This window comes from Eucalyptus grandis, chromosome 6 (assembly GCF_016545825.1).
Source record: "Eucalyptus grandis isolate ANBG69807.140 chromosome 6, ASM1654582v1, whole genome shotgun sequence".
Classification (NCBI taxonomy): Eukaryota; Viridiplantae; Streptophyta; class Magnoliopsida; order Myrtales; family Myrtaceae; genus Eucalyptus; species Eucalyptus grandis.
Genome location: NC_052617.1, coordinates 27,985,737 through 28,001,808, shown reverse-complemented (window position 1 = coordinate 28,001,808; position 16,072 = coordinate 27,985,737). Strand labels below are relative to the sequence as shown.

Below are 16,072 nucleotides of genomic sequence, written 5' to 3'. Positions count from 1 at the left end.
TGCCAGCACTTTAGCAATGATTTTATAGCTGAAATTGCATAGGCTAATAGGTCTAAATTGGTTTATACTTTCTGGATTTTTTACCTTCGGTATTAGGGAAATGTGGGTTTGATTTAGGATGGGATCAAGAGTACTTGTCTCAAAGAAGAGCTATACTAGCTGAAAAACCTCCCAATAATGCTGATAAAATTGCCCGTTTAACCCATTGGGCCTTAGAGCTTTGAGTGCACCCATTTGGAAGATTGCTGCTTCTACTTCTTCAATTGTCATAGCTTTCATTAGATGTGTGGTCATTTCCTCATTGACTAGACTGGGACATTGATCTAGGACTGGCTGAAAATTCCTCGGGCCCATGGTTTTATAAAGTGTTTGATAGAAGTCCCTGATGTGTTGCTTAAGCATATTTGGCTCTTTGCACCATGTGTCTTCGTTTATCTTCAGCATTGTGATTTTGTTTCGCTGCCTTCTTTGCACTGTCGTGGCGTGAAAATACTTTGTGTTTTTGTCTCCCCATTTAAGCCAATCTATGCGCGCCCTGAGCCCCCAATACTTTTCCTTCCGTTTCCATAAAATTTCAATTTGCAGGAGTAGTGAGGTAGAAGATGAAGAGAATAAGACAAAACGGAAAAGGACAAAAAAAAGAGAAAAGAATTAAAAGAAACTAAAAAGGGAGAGGAAAAAAATGAAAAGTGCGCTAGGGGGTTCTATTGTGGGCCGGGCTCATTTCAAATGTGGACCGAAAAAAGAGTTCAAAAAATAAAAAATAGTTCATGGGCTTTTATAATTAATTCCGAGCGGCCTTTTAGGGTTAATGTTTTTAGTCCAACCCGATCCAATAGGGTTCGGATCGGTTTTGTTGGATCCGGTCTCTTGACTCGGTCCAAATCCCCCTTTTTTTTTATTAACAATAAATAAATAAATAAACATAAAAAAGAACGAAAAAATCAATTCTAATTAAAAAAATTAGTTAATTAAAAAAATTTAAAAAATCGAAAAAATATTTAAAAAAGATTATCAAGAAGTTCCAAAAATCCCAAAAAAAAAAATTCTTTGAAAAAAATTAAATTAAAAATCCTTGAAAATGTTAAAATTAATCTTTTGGGTTATATTCTCCTAAAAAGTAGAGGTCTTTCAATTTAGAATTATGCTCAAGATTGACCAAGCCCTTGGGGCTCTGCCTTAGGATTTCAGTTGTCTTTAGAGACAAATGTAATTGATTACACAATATTGATATGATGATTTTGGTTTCCCTTTAATCTAGTTAGGATTAGCATTTTTTTTTCTTAGTATTAAGTCTTTGTTATCCCATAAAAAGTATTTAATACTTTCCTTGGCTATTGATTGTTACGACAATGGCACCCACGTGATCATTTCACATGTTAGTGGATAGGTATAAAATCAATCTAGACTGTCTGACAAAAATCTTTTTAAAAAATGAACAAGATTAGGTATCGAAAGAGCTTAGAGCACTAATTGGTTAATTAGCATAATCAAGCCTTCGACCCTAGATTCTTTAGTTGTGTAGAAAGTTAGGTATATTCTCATACCTCACTTAGTTTCCAAGTGACCCCAATAGACTAGTATTGACTCATTCTTTAGAAAATTTTCATATCGACAATTTGAACACCTGACGTCACACGAGTTATGTGTTTGAGAGAACCTGCGTCTAAATCATGGGTTGTAGGCCCATCCTTAAGACACTATGCCTAAACATATTTCCTCTCCCAAGGGGTAGGTCGTGACAAGTGTCATGCAATCCTTTTACCAAATTTGTATTTCTAAGGTTTTATCCGTGAAGTGTCTATGCAATTTTTTTGAGTTGATTATGGTCCTAATGTTCTAGCCTAACCATTCAACTAAACTAAAAGCACACAATAAATAAATGGCATGATGTAAATACATAGATAAAAATAGTAAAAGTAGAATACACAAAGTAAATTGATATGTTATCAGGTAAATAATATTACAATGCTTTATTTGTAGGGCCCAAAACAAATCCCATGTGAGTTTTTTCATTGATTTTGAATTCTAATCCAATATTCTAGTTCTAATTAGTAATTCTAAATTAAAAGAGATTTCTAAGGCGAATACTAACATGAACTAAGCTAGTTACTACCAAATTTTATTTATTTTTTCTTTAAAGGTGATGTCTAAGCTGCGCTATTGAACCAATGTCTAAGTGATACCAATCTAATCATATCCCAAAATTATTCAAATAAGATGCTACATCTATGATCTAGTCTAAATCCTAGAGCTAACTCTAATCTTAAAGGAAACAAATGAAGATCCTCAACGTTCTTCAATCCACCTCCAAGGCATTCGCTCACGCACCACAATGAATAAAAGCATTCAAATGCTGGAAAGAATATAACCACCAAAAAGTTAGGGCATCTATGAATCCGCACTCAGTAAATCTCATGCATCTAGCATATCAAGCAAGGAAATGTGTGACTCACTTGATCAACATCAGGTGTTGACTTTTCTATTTCCCTATGACTGACCATTCAAATCTTAGGCCGCGTTTGGTCGTCCGGATTTCTAAACGGGATAGGATTGGATATGATAGAATAAGAAATCCATGGATTTCTTCATATCCCATCAACTGTTTGGTGAACTACGGATTTAAAGTCGGATATCTTCATATCCAATCAAATCTACTTTTGGTGAACTACAGATTTAAAGTCGGATATCCTCATATCTTATCCAATCTATCGTTTGGTGAACTACGGATTTAAATTCGGATATTTTAAAAACAATAACATTAGGCAAGTACAAATTTGCAGGTTTAATATTCACAAAATCATCCAAAACAATATATCTTTTTCAAATTAATAGATTCCCATCAAATTTCATGATTACGTATCGTAATAATCTTTTCCATTCCTTTGAAATAATCTTTTGGTTACCCCCTTCAACATCAAACGTTTTAAGAATAACCTCAATTTCAATATATTCACTTTGAAACATGAATTCTTTTTCTCTCTTACAAGTTTTTCATTTGTTTCCATTTTGTTACAGGTCCAATACCAAATCAAACAAATGCCCAATTAGAACAATGCATAAAGTCCAAAGTTCATTCACTTTTTTTTTTCCAGTTGTCACGAGGATGCAATGACAGTTAATCACATTAACAAACAATCTCTGAACAATTTGCATTTATAAAGTATATTACATTTGTTGAGTATCGGCCAACTGCATTTTGACTAAAGTAAACTCATGTTTAGGTCCATATAAAGCAGTAGATGCGAATTATCTTGACTTAAGGCTTCTTTTAAGTTCATGGCTAGGTTTTTTGCCAAAGAGACAGAGAAACTATTTAGGAAAATAAAAGACAGAGGCAAAGAATATTATAGATAATGGTTTTCTTGGCAATCAACATAGAGATAAAGTTTCAAGCCATATCCACCTCTTTTCAAGTCATGGCTACAACTGAAAGGTCCAAAAAGATAACATTAAAGCTTATAGCTAGCCCCAAAAATCCTTTAAAAAATATAAAGAAGAAAAAAAGAAAAAGTATGGAGAGAAAACATATCTCCTACAAAATCAGAAACAACTCAATATAACTAAAATCATAAACACCAAATATAAGACTCTAAGACAGATGTCTAATTTGGAACAAAGTTTAAAGTGCTAATCCGATACGACTTCATTCACTGCGATCCATTACTTCCAATCATCACTCATTCTCTTCTCTCATCTCTTGGAGAAGTAATTCCACCAATGCTTTCTTTCGTCTCTTTGAAATCCCAAAAATAGATGAATATTCTCAGGATCCTTCACAATTTTTCTACATAATTTTACTCTATCCATAGTACCTGAAGACATTTGAAGAAGCTCCTCATTGATTTTTCGTTTGTCATTATCCAAATCCTTAGCATGTCTGATGTGGCTAGCGATTATCTCCATTGTCTTGTTAGCTTTTTCCAAAAATGAGCCAAAAGTTCTTGCTATCTCAACTAAGCCGGTAGCCCATTTGTCACTTGCTTTAGCCCTTTTTCTTCTTAAAGAATCAGAAACATTTTGTGTCTAAGGAGATGATAGTGGTGGTAAGTTTTGACTTACACCGTTGGTTGCCACATTATCATGATTTTCACCTTCCTCATGATCCACAACTGCATGAGCTTCTGAAGGGTCTTCACTGAGATTTCCCTTAGCATGGTCTTTTCCAAATACGGCTGCTAGTCAATCATATTGAGGGAAGGACTTCCCTCTGATAGGTCTACAAAGAAAATATATTATTTTGTTAAAAATGAAACAATTAATAAAGAAGAAAAATGAGAAGAAGTGACATAAACCTTGCAATATTTTTGCCAACTATCCTCATAATGAATATCAACACAATGCTTTTCATGGTCCCACCCAAAGCCACTTTGATTCCTCAAGTCATATATCAGATTATACAACTTTTTCAAGTTTTTCATTTTTGACTCTATGTGAGGATTACCCTTGATGCCAGAACAAGGGAACTTTTCTTCAAACCACTTCTCTAACATAATCATGGGGATAAGTACACTAATGGTGCCATAAGTTGTGTACGGCGCTCACTTTGGTGCCAAAAGTTTCCGTCGGATCACTTAAGTGCAAAAAAATTTGAAAACGCTCACTTTGGTGCCAACTCGGACGAAATTGGCCGGAAATCCGACGTGGCATTTTTTTTTATTAATTTTTGATGTCGACGTGGCTCATCGGAGAGTTGAGTTAGCATCCAAACACCAAAACGACGCTGTTTGGCATCTTTCCCCAAACTTTGAAACCCTAATCCCCAAATTGAGAGAGAGGGAAGCTCGTCTTCGTGTCTTCTTCTTTCTCGAAGACCCACACCAGCAACGGCACAGGCACGGCACCAGCAACAGCACCGGCAGCACACCAGCAACGCACCACCAGCAGCAGCGCACTAGCAGCCCCTTCGACCCATCTTCTTCCTCCTCCTCCGCCCTCACCTTCGATTTTTCCTGCAACAATCTCAGTCTCTCCTCGCTCACCTGGTCGAGCAACTACAATGGTGGCTGAGCGACGGTGGCGGAGCAGCGATGGTGGCCGAGCGACGGCGGGCAAACGACGGTGGCCAAGCGGCGGAAACCCTAATTTTTCCCCATGTGAGCTAAACAGCGTCGTTTCCATGAAGCCATCCACGTAGGACGGCAAAACGACGTCGTTTTCTTAAGGAGGACCGAAAACGACGTCATTTAAAGGCTTATCGATTTTTTTTTTTTAAAAAAAATCATTTTGGCCGCAATCTTTCGCTGGAGGCCGGAATCTTTCGCCGGTGGCACCAAAGTGAGCGTTTTTCCTCCGATTTGGCACTTAAGTGATCCGACAGAAACTTTTGGCACCAAAGTGAGCGCCGTACACAACTTATGGCACCATTAGTGTACTTATCCCCATAATCATGTAACCACTCTTGAAGTCGTTATCGGCTTTCATTCCTTGCGTAACTAATTCTTCAAGACTATCTAGAAGTGCATTTTCTTCATCTATTGTCCAAATACGTCGGTCTCTCTTTGTTCCCCTTCCTTAAGTTTGACTGAAATCGCTACCTTCCATTCCTAAACATCTCATTGCAATTTTAGAAAATTTAATGATGGAAGATAACGTGGTAGAGAAAATTTAATGATAGAAACAACATAGTACTTCAAATTTAAAATGATAAAGTCATAATTCAAACATTATATAGGAAATATATGTCTCAATAATGACAAACCGGCACCATATTACAAATTTCTAATAGAAATGGGAAAAAAATGTCTTATAACACAAGTCTTGCAACAATGGAAAACAAATGTTTTTTTTAAATAATATAAAATCATACAACTCCTTCATGTCCTCGACTTGCATTCCACTCATAAAATATTTGTACTACCAAATTTTGCCTCCATGTTTCCCAATGATCCGACGGCTCAACAACATCAATTGTTTCCACATCTTCAATAGTGGTAGCAACTTCATCTAACTGTGCCTCAACTGGATCAATAGCCATTTCTCTTCTTATCAAGTTGTGCAGAAGGCAACAAGCTATGATTATTCGACCTTGTGTTCTAATTGGATAAAATGATGGACTCCTAAGAATAACCCACTGTAACTTAAGTAGACCGAAGCATCTTTCTATGACATTTCTAGCTTGAGAATGCTTCACGTTGAAGTACTCCTCAGGTGAATTTGGTGTATGAGCTTCTGTCCACTTAAATAAATGGTATCAAGTACCACTATAAGGAGCAATAAAGCCCTCCCCATTTGTGTATCCAGCATCTACAAGATAATAATTACCTAATAACAAATGATGATATTATTAATTGTCTTAGAACCTTTAAAACCTACAATAAATAGAATGCAATATATTGATAAATGCTTATCTTACCAACGGGGATCTTTAAACCATTGGTTTTAACTAAAGCATCTTGAAGCACTCTAGAATTTGCTGCTGAGCCTTCCCATCTAGGTAAAACATAAACGAATCTCATGTCACGTGAGCAAACTCCTAATACATTGGACGCAACCTCACCCTTTCTATTTCGGTACCTCGGTTGATCAACCTTTGGAACATGTACCCTTATATATGTGCCATCTAATGCTCCTAAGCAACCCTAGAAACATAAAATTAATAAAATAAAATTCTCTTTAAAGTATGAAATTAGTCCATGAAATAGCATAACAAACATACCTTAAACCACTTCCATCTCTCATCGGCACATTCCTCTGGAAATGGTTCAGGTGAGACAAGAAGCACACTATGCATTCTTATCACCGCATTTAAAACTAAGTTAAAATACCTACTTATTGTCTCCCCAAACCTCATAAATCTGAACTTGATGACTCTATTTTTCACGTGATGGGCAAGTATATGTAGAAACATGGCCATTTGTTCTTCTATTGTTACAAGTCCATCTTCTTTTAACCCACCAATTGTACATGCAACTGTTTGCAGTATATCCTGATGAAAAGATCAAGAAATGTTCCTTTGTGGTCGGTCTTTCAAAGAAAATGGAGGAGAGACACCACACCAAGTGGCTTGTGAAGAAGAAGAAGATTTTGCTGAAGAACCTGCCAAACTTAAATCCAAGGGGAGTTATGGGACCTATTTTACCTAAGAGAAAGGCCATGAAGGCGACAACAACCAGGCTTATCAATAAAATATGGGGTGAGCACTACTCCAAATACTCACCAAAGGAAATAAAAGAGGGAACAAGCACATATGCAAAAGAGGAGGATGACATTGAGGAGCAAGAGGAGAATGAAGACATATCGGTAAATCTAGAGGAAAGTCCGAAAACTGGTTCATCACCTAGGTGAAGTAAGCCTTCCTCTACACATAAAGAAGTTAGATGGCACGGGGAGTCCATGGGTTAGACATCTTTAGGTGAAGCTCTGTATAGACAAGCTGTTGTCCATGGTGAAACAATTGCTGTAGGAGATGCAGTAGCCTTGGAAATCTGGATATCGAAGAATCGAACCAAGAATGAACAATTTGCGTTGAAGATATCAAATATTTTGCACAAAAACAGAAAGGCCTTTATAAATCTGCAGATTCAAAACTACCAAGAAGACGATCTCCAATCAACCGACAAAAAAACCAATAGAACTACAATTCTGACCTACGTAAGCCGAAACAGAGAGAGAGAGAGAGAGAGAGAGAGAGAGAGAGAGAGAGAGAGAGAGAGAGAGAGAGCATGATTATTTACCTTTGAATCGGAGAGCTATTGAGGAGAAGGCTTCAACGTCGATACTTTGGGGGGAGAGAGAGAGAGAGAGAGAGAGAGAGAGAGAGAGAGAGAGAATGATTATTTACCTTTGAAAATTTGTCGCTTTCGTAAATTTTCGATGTGAATTGGAGAGCTAGTGAGGAGAAAGCTTCAACGTCGATACTTTGGAAAGAGAGAGAGAGCATGTTCAAAAATTTGTCGCTTTTGTAAAATTTTGATGTGAATCGGAGAGCTATTGGGGAGAAGGCTTCAACATCGATACTTTGAAAACAGAGGAGTTGGAGTCGTCTGTGGGTGAACGACGGAGAAAGAAAAAAAGTGTAGGTTTTATGTTTCGGATAAAAGAAATCCTATCAAATCTTATCCCACTCCCTTGGATTTTTTCATCCGGTTTATATCCCTTTTATATCCGACCTTATCTTATCCTAGACAGTTACCAAACACGGGATATGATAAAACATATCATATCTTGGTTTTTATCCGGTCGACCAAACACAGCCTTGGTGCCTTAGGTGCATTAAATGATGTCCGATTATGAAAAAACACATAATGAGATCATACAATCGAAAGACAAGAATCCAAAGCTACTTTCCCAGCAGAAAATATTTTAACCGAGGATGACATTTTCATCCGGCATCTGATGGACCCGATTTTAATGGCATTGGAATGCCCGCAATTTCTAGTTTCATAATGCGTGATTGATATCAGGAAATCGCAAACTTCCCAATCGTTCGCAAAGGGATAAAATTGAGTGGCAAACTGAGAATTAAAAGACCAGTTGATGTCAAATTTGTGTTTTGTGTCTTGTATCGCATTGGTCGAATCTTGGTCAACTTTTGGTAACCTTATGTCGGTTGAGTATAAAATTTTTCGAAAGAGGGTGGAAAATTCGAGTTGTTAACATCAATTGTTTAGCTTTAGGCATTTTGGCACTTTCTATATGGATAAAATGTATTTAGTATGTTCTAAAATCCAACCTTGATGGATTTATTGAACAAATCTTTAGGGCTACATTTGGTAGTTCGAATTTGAATTTGGATTGGATTGAATAACAAAATTTTATATATGGTTTTTGGTGACCTCATCCAAAGAGGTTAAATCTGGATATACCTAAATAAATGTCAAATAAGAAATCCAGGCTAGAGGTGGGATAAACCCGAATTGAATATTTTTTATTGAAGTAATTTAATAATTTTCTTTCTATGATGGAGTGATGGACTTCGACAAAGCCGTGCAAGAACCAGTGCCACAAAAGCTAATCATCATCACTTCCGTATATCGTGCAATCGCCTCCAACCATCGATCATCATTCTGTCCGACCGATTGTCCTCTGAGGGTGAAAATAAGAAATTATATATTTCATGGTTATCACTATCGAAGATCTCGAATCCTTTCACGAGTGCACTAAATTATTTGAAGTCGTCTTGTTACTCACTGCCCTAATGTCATCCCCTCACAATCCTGATATCGGCTTCGATGTCAGGTGACATCCGAGCTTTGTGCGCAGCACCCATCTCCCCGTTACCACCCTTCGCCTCCACATCGTTGTTGCCTTGTCTATCAGATTGCCGTGGCCAGTACCTCCCTGGTCGCTTTGCGACGCTCTTGACAACCTGAGGCTCGTCTTTGCTGGTGTTCTGTTTCGATGAAGTTGAGTAAGGCGGTTGATTTAGCGAAACTGGTGGAGGAGACGCGAGAGAGCGAGTTTGAGATGATGGTGAGAGAAGTCAAGCAGCGAAGTGGCGCTGAGTAAGCGAGATTTCGAAAGATTGCATTGCAGCAAAAATAGGATGAAATTTTTATAACTGGAGAGATAATTACAGGATTCCTAATTCCATCTCTTTTTTTTTCCTATCCCAATCGAAATCCAATTACGATCAGGTGCAGCATAAAGGATTGCTTAGCGAAATCCAAGGAACGAGACGGGATTGAGGATTCTACGTCATTTCGAGTGAATTTCCAAAAGCCAAACCCCCGATTTTCCAACGCGAAAACTCCAAACGGGGATATTTTAGGGGAGGTGGACGAAAATGATACGCCAAACAAAGGGCACCACCGGTCCACCACTCCCCGCACCGAAACCTCCGGTCCGAATGCCCTCCGACGAGGGAGTGCCACGTGGCCCTCAAATCCCACGTGGAATTTTCAAAGCCACAAGACAGCCAATCAAATCGAGAAACAACAATCATATCTCTCCCTCCCACCCTCTCCCACCATACCATGTTATCCACATTTTCCCTCCCCCTCCCTCCTCCCCACCACAGAGCGGAATAATAATAATAATAATAATAATGAGCGTATCAAATGCATGGTCAACGACGCTCTCTCTCTCTCTCTCTCAGTAAACAGACGGTCAAACAAAACCAGTGTGTCATTCTCTCTCTCTCTCTCTCCCCTTCTAATGGTTCTCCGTTCAGTCTTCTCTCTCCCTCTCTCTGCAATTCCGCACGCGTGAGTGAAACAATGGCGTTCGCTCAGCTCGTCTCTTACTCCTCTTCTTCGCCTTCTCTCTCCCCCAAACCTTCACTCCCTCCCTCGGTTGCCGCTCCCGCCGGCTGCTACCCCTCCTCCTCCTCCTCCAAGTCCCTGGCTCCCCCGCCCCTCCGCGGCCGGCGGCGGCGGAGCCTCGATTCGGTGCGCTGCTCCGCCTCCTCCTTCTCGGAGAGGCGCCACGCCGGGTCCCCGTCCTCCGACGACGTCGTGGAGCTCCCCCTGTTCCCGCTCCCGCTCGTCCTCTTCCCCGGCGCCATCCTCCCCCTCCAAATCTTCGAGTTCCGGTACCGGATCATGATGCACACGCTCCTCCAGACCGACCTCCGCTTCGGCGTCATCTACACCGACTCCGTCACCGGCACGGCCTCCGTCGGCTGCGTCGGGGAGATCGTCAAGCACGAGCGCCTCGTCGACGACCGGTTCTTCCTCATCTGCAAGGGCCAGGAGCGGTTCCGCGTCACCGGCATCGTCCGCACCAAGCCTTACCTCGTCGCGCAGGTCACTTGGCTCGAGGATCGGCCCTCCCCCGACGGCGCCGACGACCTGGAGTCGCTGGCCAGCGAGGTGGAGGCCTACATGAAGGACGTCATCCGGATCTCGAACCGGCTGAGCGGGAAGCCCGAGAAGGAGGTGCAGGACCTGAGGCGGAACCTGTTCCCGACGCCCTTCTCCTTCTTCGTGGGGAGCACGTTTGAGGGCGCGCCGAGGGAGCAGCAGGCGCTGCTCGAGCTGGAGGACACCGCGACGAGGCTGAAGAGAGAGAAGGAGACGCTGAGGAACACGCTCAATTACTTGACCGCCGCCTCCGCCGTCAAGGACGTGTTCCCGTCCCCGTGATCGAATTCAGCGAGACCGGGTGAGGACTGATATCACTTACTGATTGAGCAGAGGCGGAGAACAAGCTGAGTGTTCTCATGCCAACTCCCCTGGACTTTGTTAAGTAATTCACACAGGAAGGAAAACCTTTTTAAGATGTAAATTTCTTTTTTCTTTTTTTCTTTTGATTTTGTAAATGATTCGAGCTTAGTATTATTCCATCAAGGCATCTCGTTTGTGTTTACTCTGGTATTAACTGTGTGGATTATATGAGCCACTAGAACAGAACAACATTACCGCAAGGTGTATGATGACTAAGTAGAATTTCACATGTAAGCAAGATTCGATTCCTGGGAATTATGTCTTTCGAGGTGGATTTTAGGGGCAAGTAAAATGGTCTGAAAGCTGATCATTCCTAACTGCATCGATGGCATTCTTGCTAATTTTGCTGGGACAAGAGAGGCTACTTCTTGCACCAGAGTTCAGCAGCCCTACATCCGTTAATTGCCACAAACCCCATCGCCATCATCATTGTGAAGTTCTACAGGGGAAAGCATGCACTGCATTTAGTCCTATTTCTCTCTAATGAAGTAGAATTTCACACGTAAGCAGCATTAAATTCCTGGGAATTATACTTTTTGAGGTCGATTTCAGAGGCAAGTAAAATCGTCTGAAAGCTGATCATTCCTAACTGCATTGATGACATTCTTGCTAATTTTGCTGGAACGAGAGAAGCAACTCCTTGCACCAGTACTCAGCGGCCTTACATACGTTTATTGCCACAAACCCCATCTTTGCATCATCATTGTGAAGTTCAACAAATCATAGTCCTATTTCCCTCTAAATTTGGGTGATGCTCATTTCTTGCTAACATCTATCGCATCATTGAGACTTGAGTGACCTGGTCTGTCTACGGAACTCATTGCATGGCACGGTCACAAGATCCGTCAAAGAGAACTTTTGTAGAAGTAGACGTTAGACTGTCTTCACTTCCCTCTAAGAAATAACTGATTATTCATAATACACAAACCAAAGTATCAAAAGATGCAAGCGTAGTTTCTGTCCTCCTGAAGACCGGCGCACAACATAGTAGAGGAATGGAGAATCCTTCAGCTTTGCCAAACTATCTTCATTTCATCCAACAAACTTTACAAAAGGTAAATCTTGACCAAAAACCTCATTCTGAAGCAACCCCCACCCGCCCCAAAATGATGAAATAAATCACGCTCTGTAGTAGAGTTTCAACTCACTGCAGAAGTCTTGGAGTGCCGCATATATAATGCTTACTCTGTATTGTTACTTGAGAAACAAGAATTCAGCTGACTTCCTTTTCGAGCTTTTTTGTCAATCACGTGTCTTCCCCAATTTTTGAATCCGCTTTGATTTAGCAGTTGGGAGTTCTTCAAATCCACACACACCTAAAACCTCCTGAAATGACAGCACCTTGGACACATTGAGAAATATAAAAAATCAATCTATCACATTATCAACCAATTCAAAAAACCTTGTTTAGTCCTGCAAACTGATGCCATCTTTTTAGCTAGACATCTACTATTCCTCTTTACATACACACGAGTATGCAACTTTGAGGAGAATTGTGTAATGCTTGTTGAGACTACAAAATCCAACCCTCTACTATGGATTGCCAACTGCTTTGCTTCCTTAAAGAACCTCTTTTTCTGAGGGCTTCTGCTTCTGTAAAATTCCCAGAATGCTGCAAAATATCCGAAAAGTTCATTAGCCCAGCCTAAGATGTTTTAAGATAAGTCACAACAGCCAGAAGAGGTAGCATTCATTAGTTAAAAAGGAAAGGAGCCGCAGTTATAAGAACAGGATAACCAGTTAATCTCCCTCGCATCAGAAACTACATACTACCAAGAAGAATTTTCCCTTAAATGTTTAGCAAAGGCCGATAAGTGTGGATTGGAATGACAATTTTGGTTACAGCACAGATATGAGATAACTCACTGCATATATACATGTCCTTCTTCACTACACTGAATCATGTGAACTGCTACAAAATCATCAGACAATTATGGGATCCAATGCCATGGAAACTAAGAACTTGATCTGTCATTCATACTCCTTAACAACTCCGGCAGGAGAAAGAAAACAAAACTGGGTGCATACCTTGAGGCATTGGTTGCGTGTTGTATCACATACAGGATAATCCTGTGGGCAGCAATGCCGATGATCCTTACAGCATACAGCAGAATCGAGCCCACAACAATTCCAGGAAATGCATATTCCAAAAAAGCGAAACTTGCAACAGCAAGTTTCTCCCTCAGAACAATACGTGAGAAGATCACACTTTGTGGGACCCGGTGCTGGCGGGGGAGGAGGATTTGGGCTAGTCTTAGTCGGATAAGAAGCTAGCATATTGATGCCACATAAGCCTTCATCATTTCCACTATTACGTTGCATATAAATATAACCATTCATTCCCCACCTTGATCCCCATGAGTTCTTCACAATCCAATAGTCAACTCCATTTTGCGATCCATACCCAACTATTAATACAGCATGATCCAGAGAAGTTGAACATGGACCCGTGAAAACACCCTAAAAGAGTTCATACATCAAGACCACAGCCAATAAAAATCTAGTTAAAGGTAATCTTTGGTAAGAAGTGCACTTGAAAGTTTGACACCAACCTTTGAGTACAACTGAAATGCTCTCTCGCCTCCAGAAATACCCACACTTACTGGCTGATTAGCCACAGCTTGCAGCAGCATTTTCTCATTGTTTGCAGGCACATCAACATATCCATCAATTGACACCACATGTCTCCTTAGCTATAGCACATTAGCAAGACAAATGTTTCAGAAACAAACCAAAAAAATTGAATCTGCTAATTAAACCTAAGCTTGGATGTTAGCAAAGTGATATCGCCAACAAGAAAACAACAGGGATATTAATCCATATTCATTACAGGAGAATGTGAGTGGAATATAATATTTGACCAGGAAAGTGCACTGAGTATAGGGAAATTCCAACGATTACCTTTTGCTTGTTGCAGGTCCTTTCTTGACCGAGATATGGGTAATCATCCTCGGTGTCTATTCCGTGGTTATCTATGACAAACTGAAATGCATAGTCCATGAGTCCACCACCGCAGCCATCATTGTATGTCTTGTCACAGTCAACCAACTCTTGCTCAGACAGGCTCACGAGAGATCCCGTAATGATCTTATTGATTCCTTCAATGGCCCCTGTGGCTGAGAATGACCAACAAGCCCCTGCAGAGAACAGCGACACCATTCAGCTCTGCATCAAAGCTATCAAGTCGCCTCCACAGATTGTCTCATCAGATGGAGAGACCTGATTTCACCCCATACAAGTTTTAAAGCACATTAACCGAGTCCATACAAACAAGGGATTCTTCACCCCGACCGGGAGAAGATTGGCAGAATTGAACCCCTATCCGCATGTTACATGACAATGCCTCTGAACTTTGTAATTCTACTCTTAGCTACCTCCACCATTTTCAAAACCAAAAGGCCAACCAGAGCAATGAGAAGTTTGAAAAACAACTCACATCAAACCGAATTATCCTTTACAAATTGCACACGTAAATACAGGAATTTTCAGTCCTTCAGCCAATCAAATATCCAGTCACAGGTAGAACAAAGTGCAATCACGAAAACTCATGAACACAGAATCGTCACTCGAACGTTCATACGTTGCACAAAGTCCAAAAATTGGTTGACTGGAAAGCACTGAATCCAATTGTACCAATCAGAAACAAGTTTCAACGTGTTGTCGATCTGCATCTGCACCAATATCTAACTGAAAAAGGAAATCGACGAGCCGAAGTGCCAAACAATCGTCAATCTCAGCTCCCCATTCACGACAGGGCAAGTTCGATTAACAAAACAGACCAAAACAGCGCACTCAATTCACTGGATCCGTACCACAGCTTCCTTGATCCTTGACGCGCGTCACCGCCCCTTTCTCCAGCCAATCAACGGAAGAAGGAACGTCGCCGTCGCCGACGTGGCCGGGCCCGTGCCCCAGAATGCGCGGCCGCCCGGCGTTGACCGCCGCTCTCGAGAGGCCCAACCGGGACGACCTGAATTCGTGGGGAGTGAGATCGGCGAAGGCGTTGAGGGCGAGCGCGTAAGAGGAGTTCTCATTGCTGTTGTGGCGGGCCACGAAGTCGAAGTTGTCTTGGAACACTTGGAGCCGGTGGAGCTTCTCCCGCTCGGAGGAGTAAGTTTTGCCGTGCTCCTTACACCAGGCTTCGAAGAGCTCCGACGCGGGCGAGGAGGTGGAGGAGGAGAGACAGAGGTCGAGGTTGAAGACGAGGAGGAGAGAGAAGAGGCATAGACAGAGAGTTGTGTAAGGATTGTTCTCCTTCATGGTCACTGGTCAGAGAGAGAGAGAGAGAGAGAGAGAGGTGGTTTGGGGTTTTTCTTTGGTTGTCGGAAATGGAGTTCCTATGAAAATGTTGAGCCAAAGAAAAACACCCAAAACTCCAGCTGCCCGAGTTTTTAATTGATCGAAAAAGGAGATGAATTACGGACTTGCTCAGCCGCAGGAACATGTCGCATTGGATAATTATATTGAAAAATGACATAAATAGTTTCTAAATTTTAGTTTAATATACAATGTCATTATTTGACTTTTGATTTGTTTAATACGACTTTTCAACTGTAATTTAATATGTAATATTGTCCACAAATTTTTAATTTGTTCAATTTAACCCTTAAACTTTAACAATATATTCAATTTAGTCCATGTATTATTTAAAAATATTCAATATTATTCCTGAATTTGAATTTATCACAACGATAACATTAAATATTATCATATTGTTCAAGAATTAGATTAAATATTTATCGAATATTAGGAATTATATTAAATAAATTAAAAATTCAATAACAACATTTTGTGTAATCATCCCTAATTTTACAATCTGCTTGAACAATACAAAATGCATACAAACTATTGTATGGTATGTAATTTGCTGTCGAAACTTTTGCAAACCATCATTTTGATTTCAATACTTTCTTTTTAAATTAGAAAACACATGAAAACGACTCCTGGCTAAAATTTAAATATTA

The 16,072-nt window shown here is 40.4% G+C and overlaps 2 protein-coding genes across 2 annotated transcripts; one reads left to right on the top strand and one right to left on the bottom strand.

The window, feature by feature from the left end:
* The first annotated feature begins 9,994 nt into the window (after positions 1-9,994).
* On the top strand, positions 9,995-11,363 carry LOC104451723 (lon protease 2). Its single transcript, XM_018876296.2, has one exon. The coding sequence runs from the start codon at positions 10,002-10,004 to the stop codon at positions 11,025-11,027; it is 1,026 nt and encodes a 341-aa protein (XP_018731841.2). The 5' UTR covers positions 9,995-10,001; the 3' UTR covers positions 11,028-11,363.
* A 480-nt stretch (positions 11,364-11,843) lies between these two features.
* Positions 11,844-15,462, bottom strand: LOC104448980 (low-temperature-induced cysteine proteinase). The gene is made up of 5 exons (XM_010062957.3): positions 14,921-15,462; positions 14,010-14,245; positions 13,661-13,801; positions 13,137-13,568; positions 11,844-12,720 (listed from the first exon to the last, which is right to left on the bottom strand). The coding sequence occupies exons 1-5, from the start codon at positions 15,366-15,368 to the stop codon at positions 12,622-12,624; spliced, it is 1,356 nt and encodes a 451-aa protein (XP_010061259.2). The 5' UTR covers positions 15,369-15,462; the 3' UTR covers positions 11,844-12,621.
* Between the last annotated feature and the right edge of the window lie 610 nt (positions 15,463-16,072).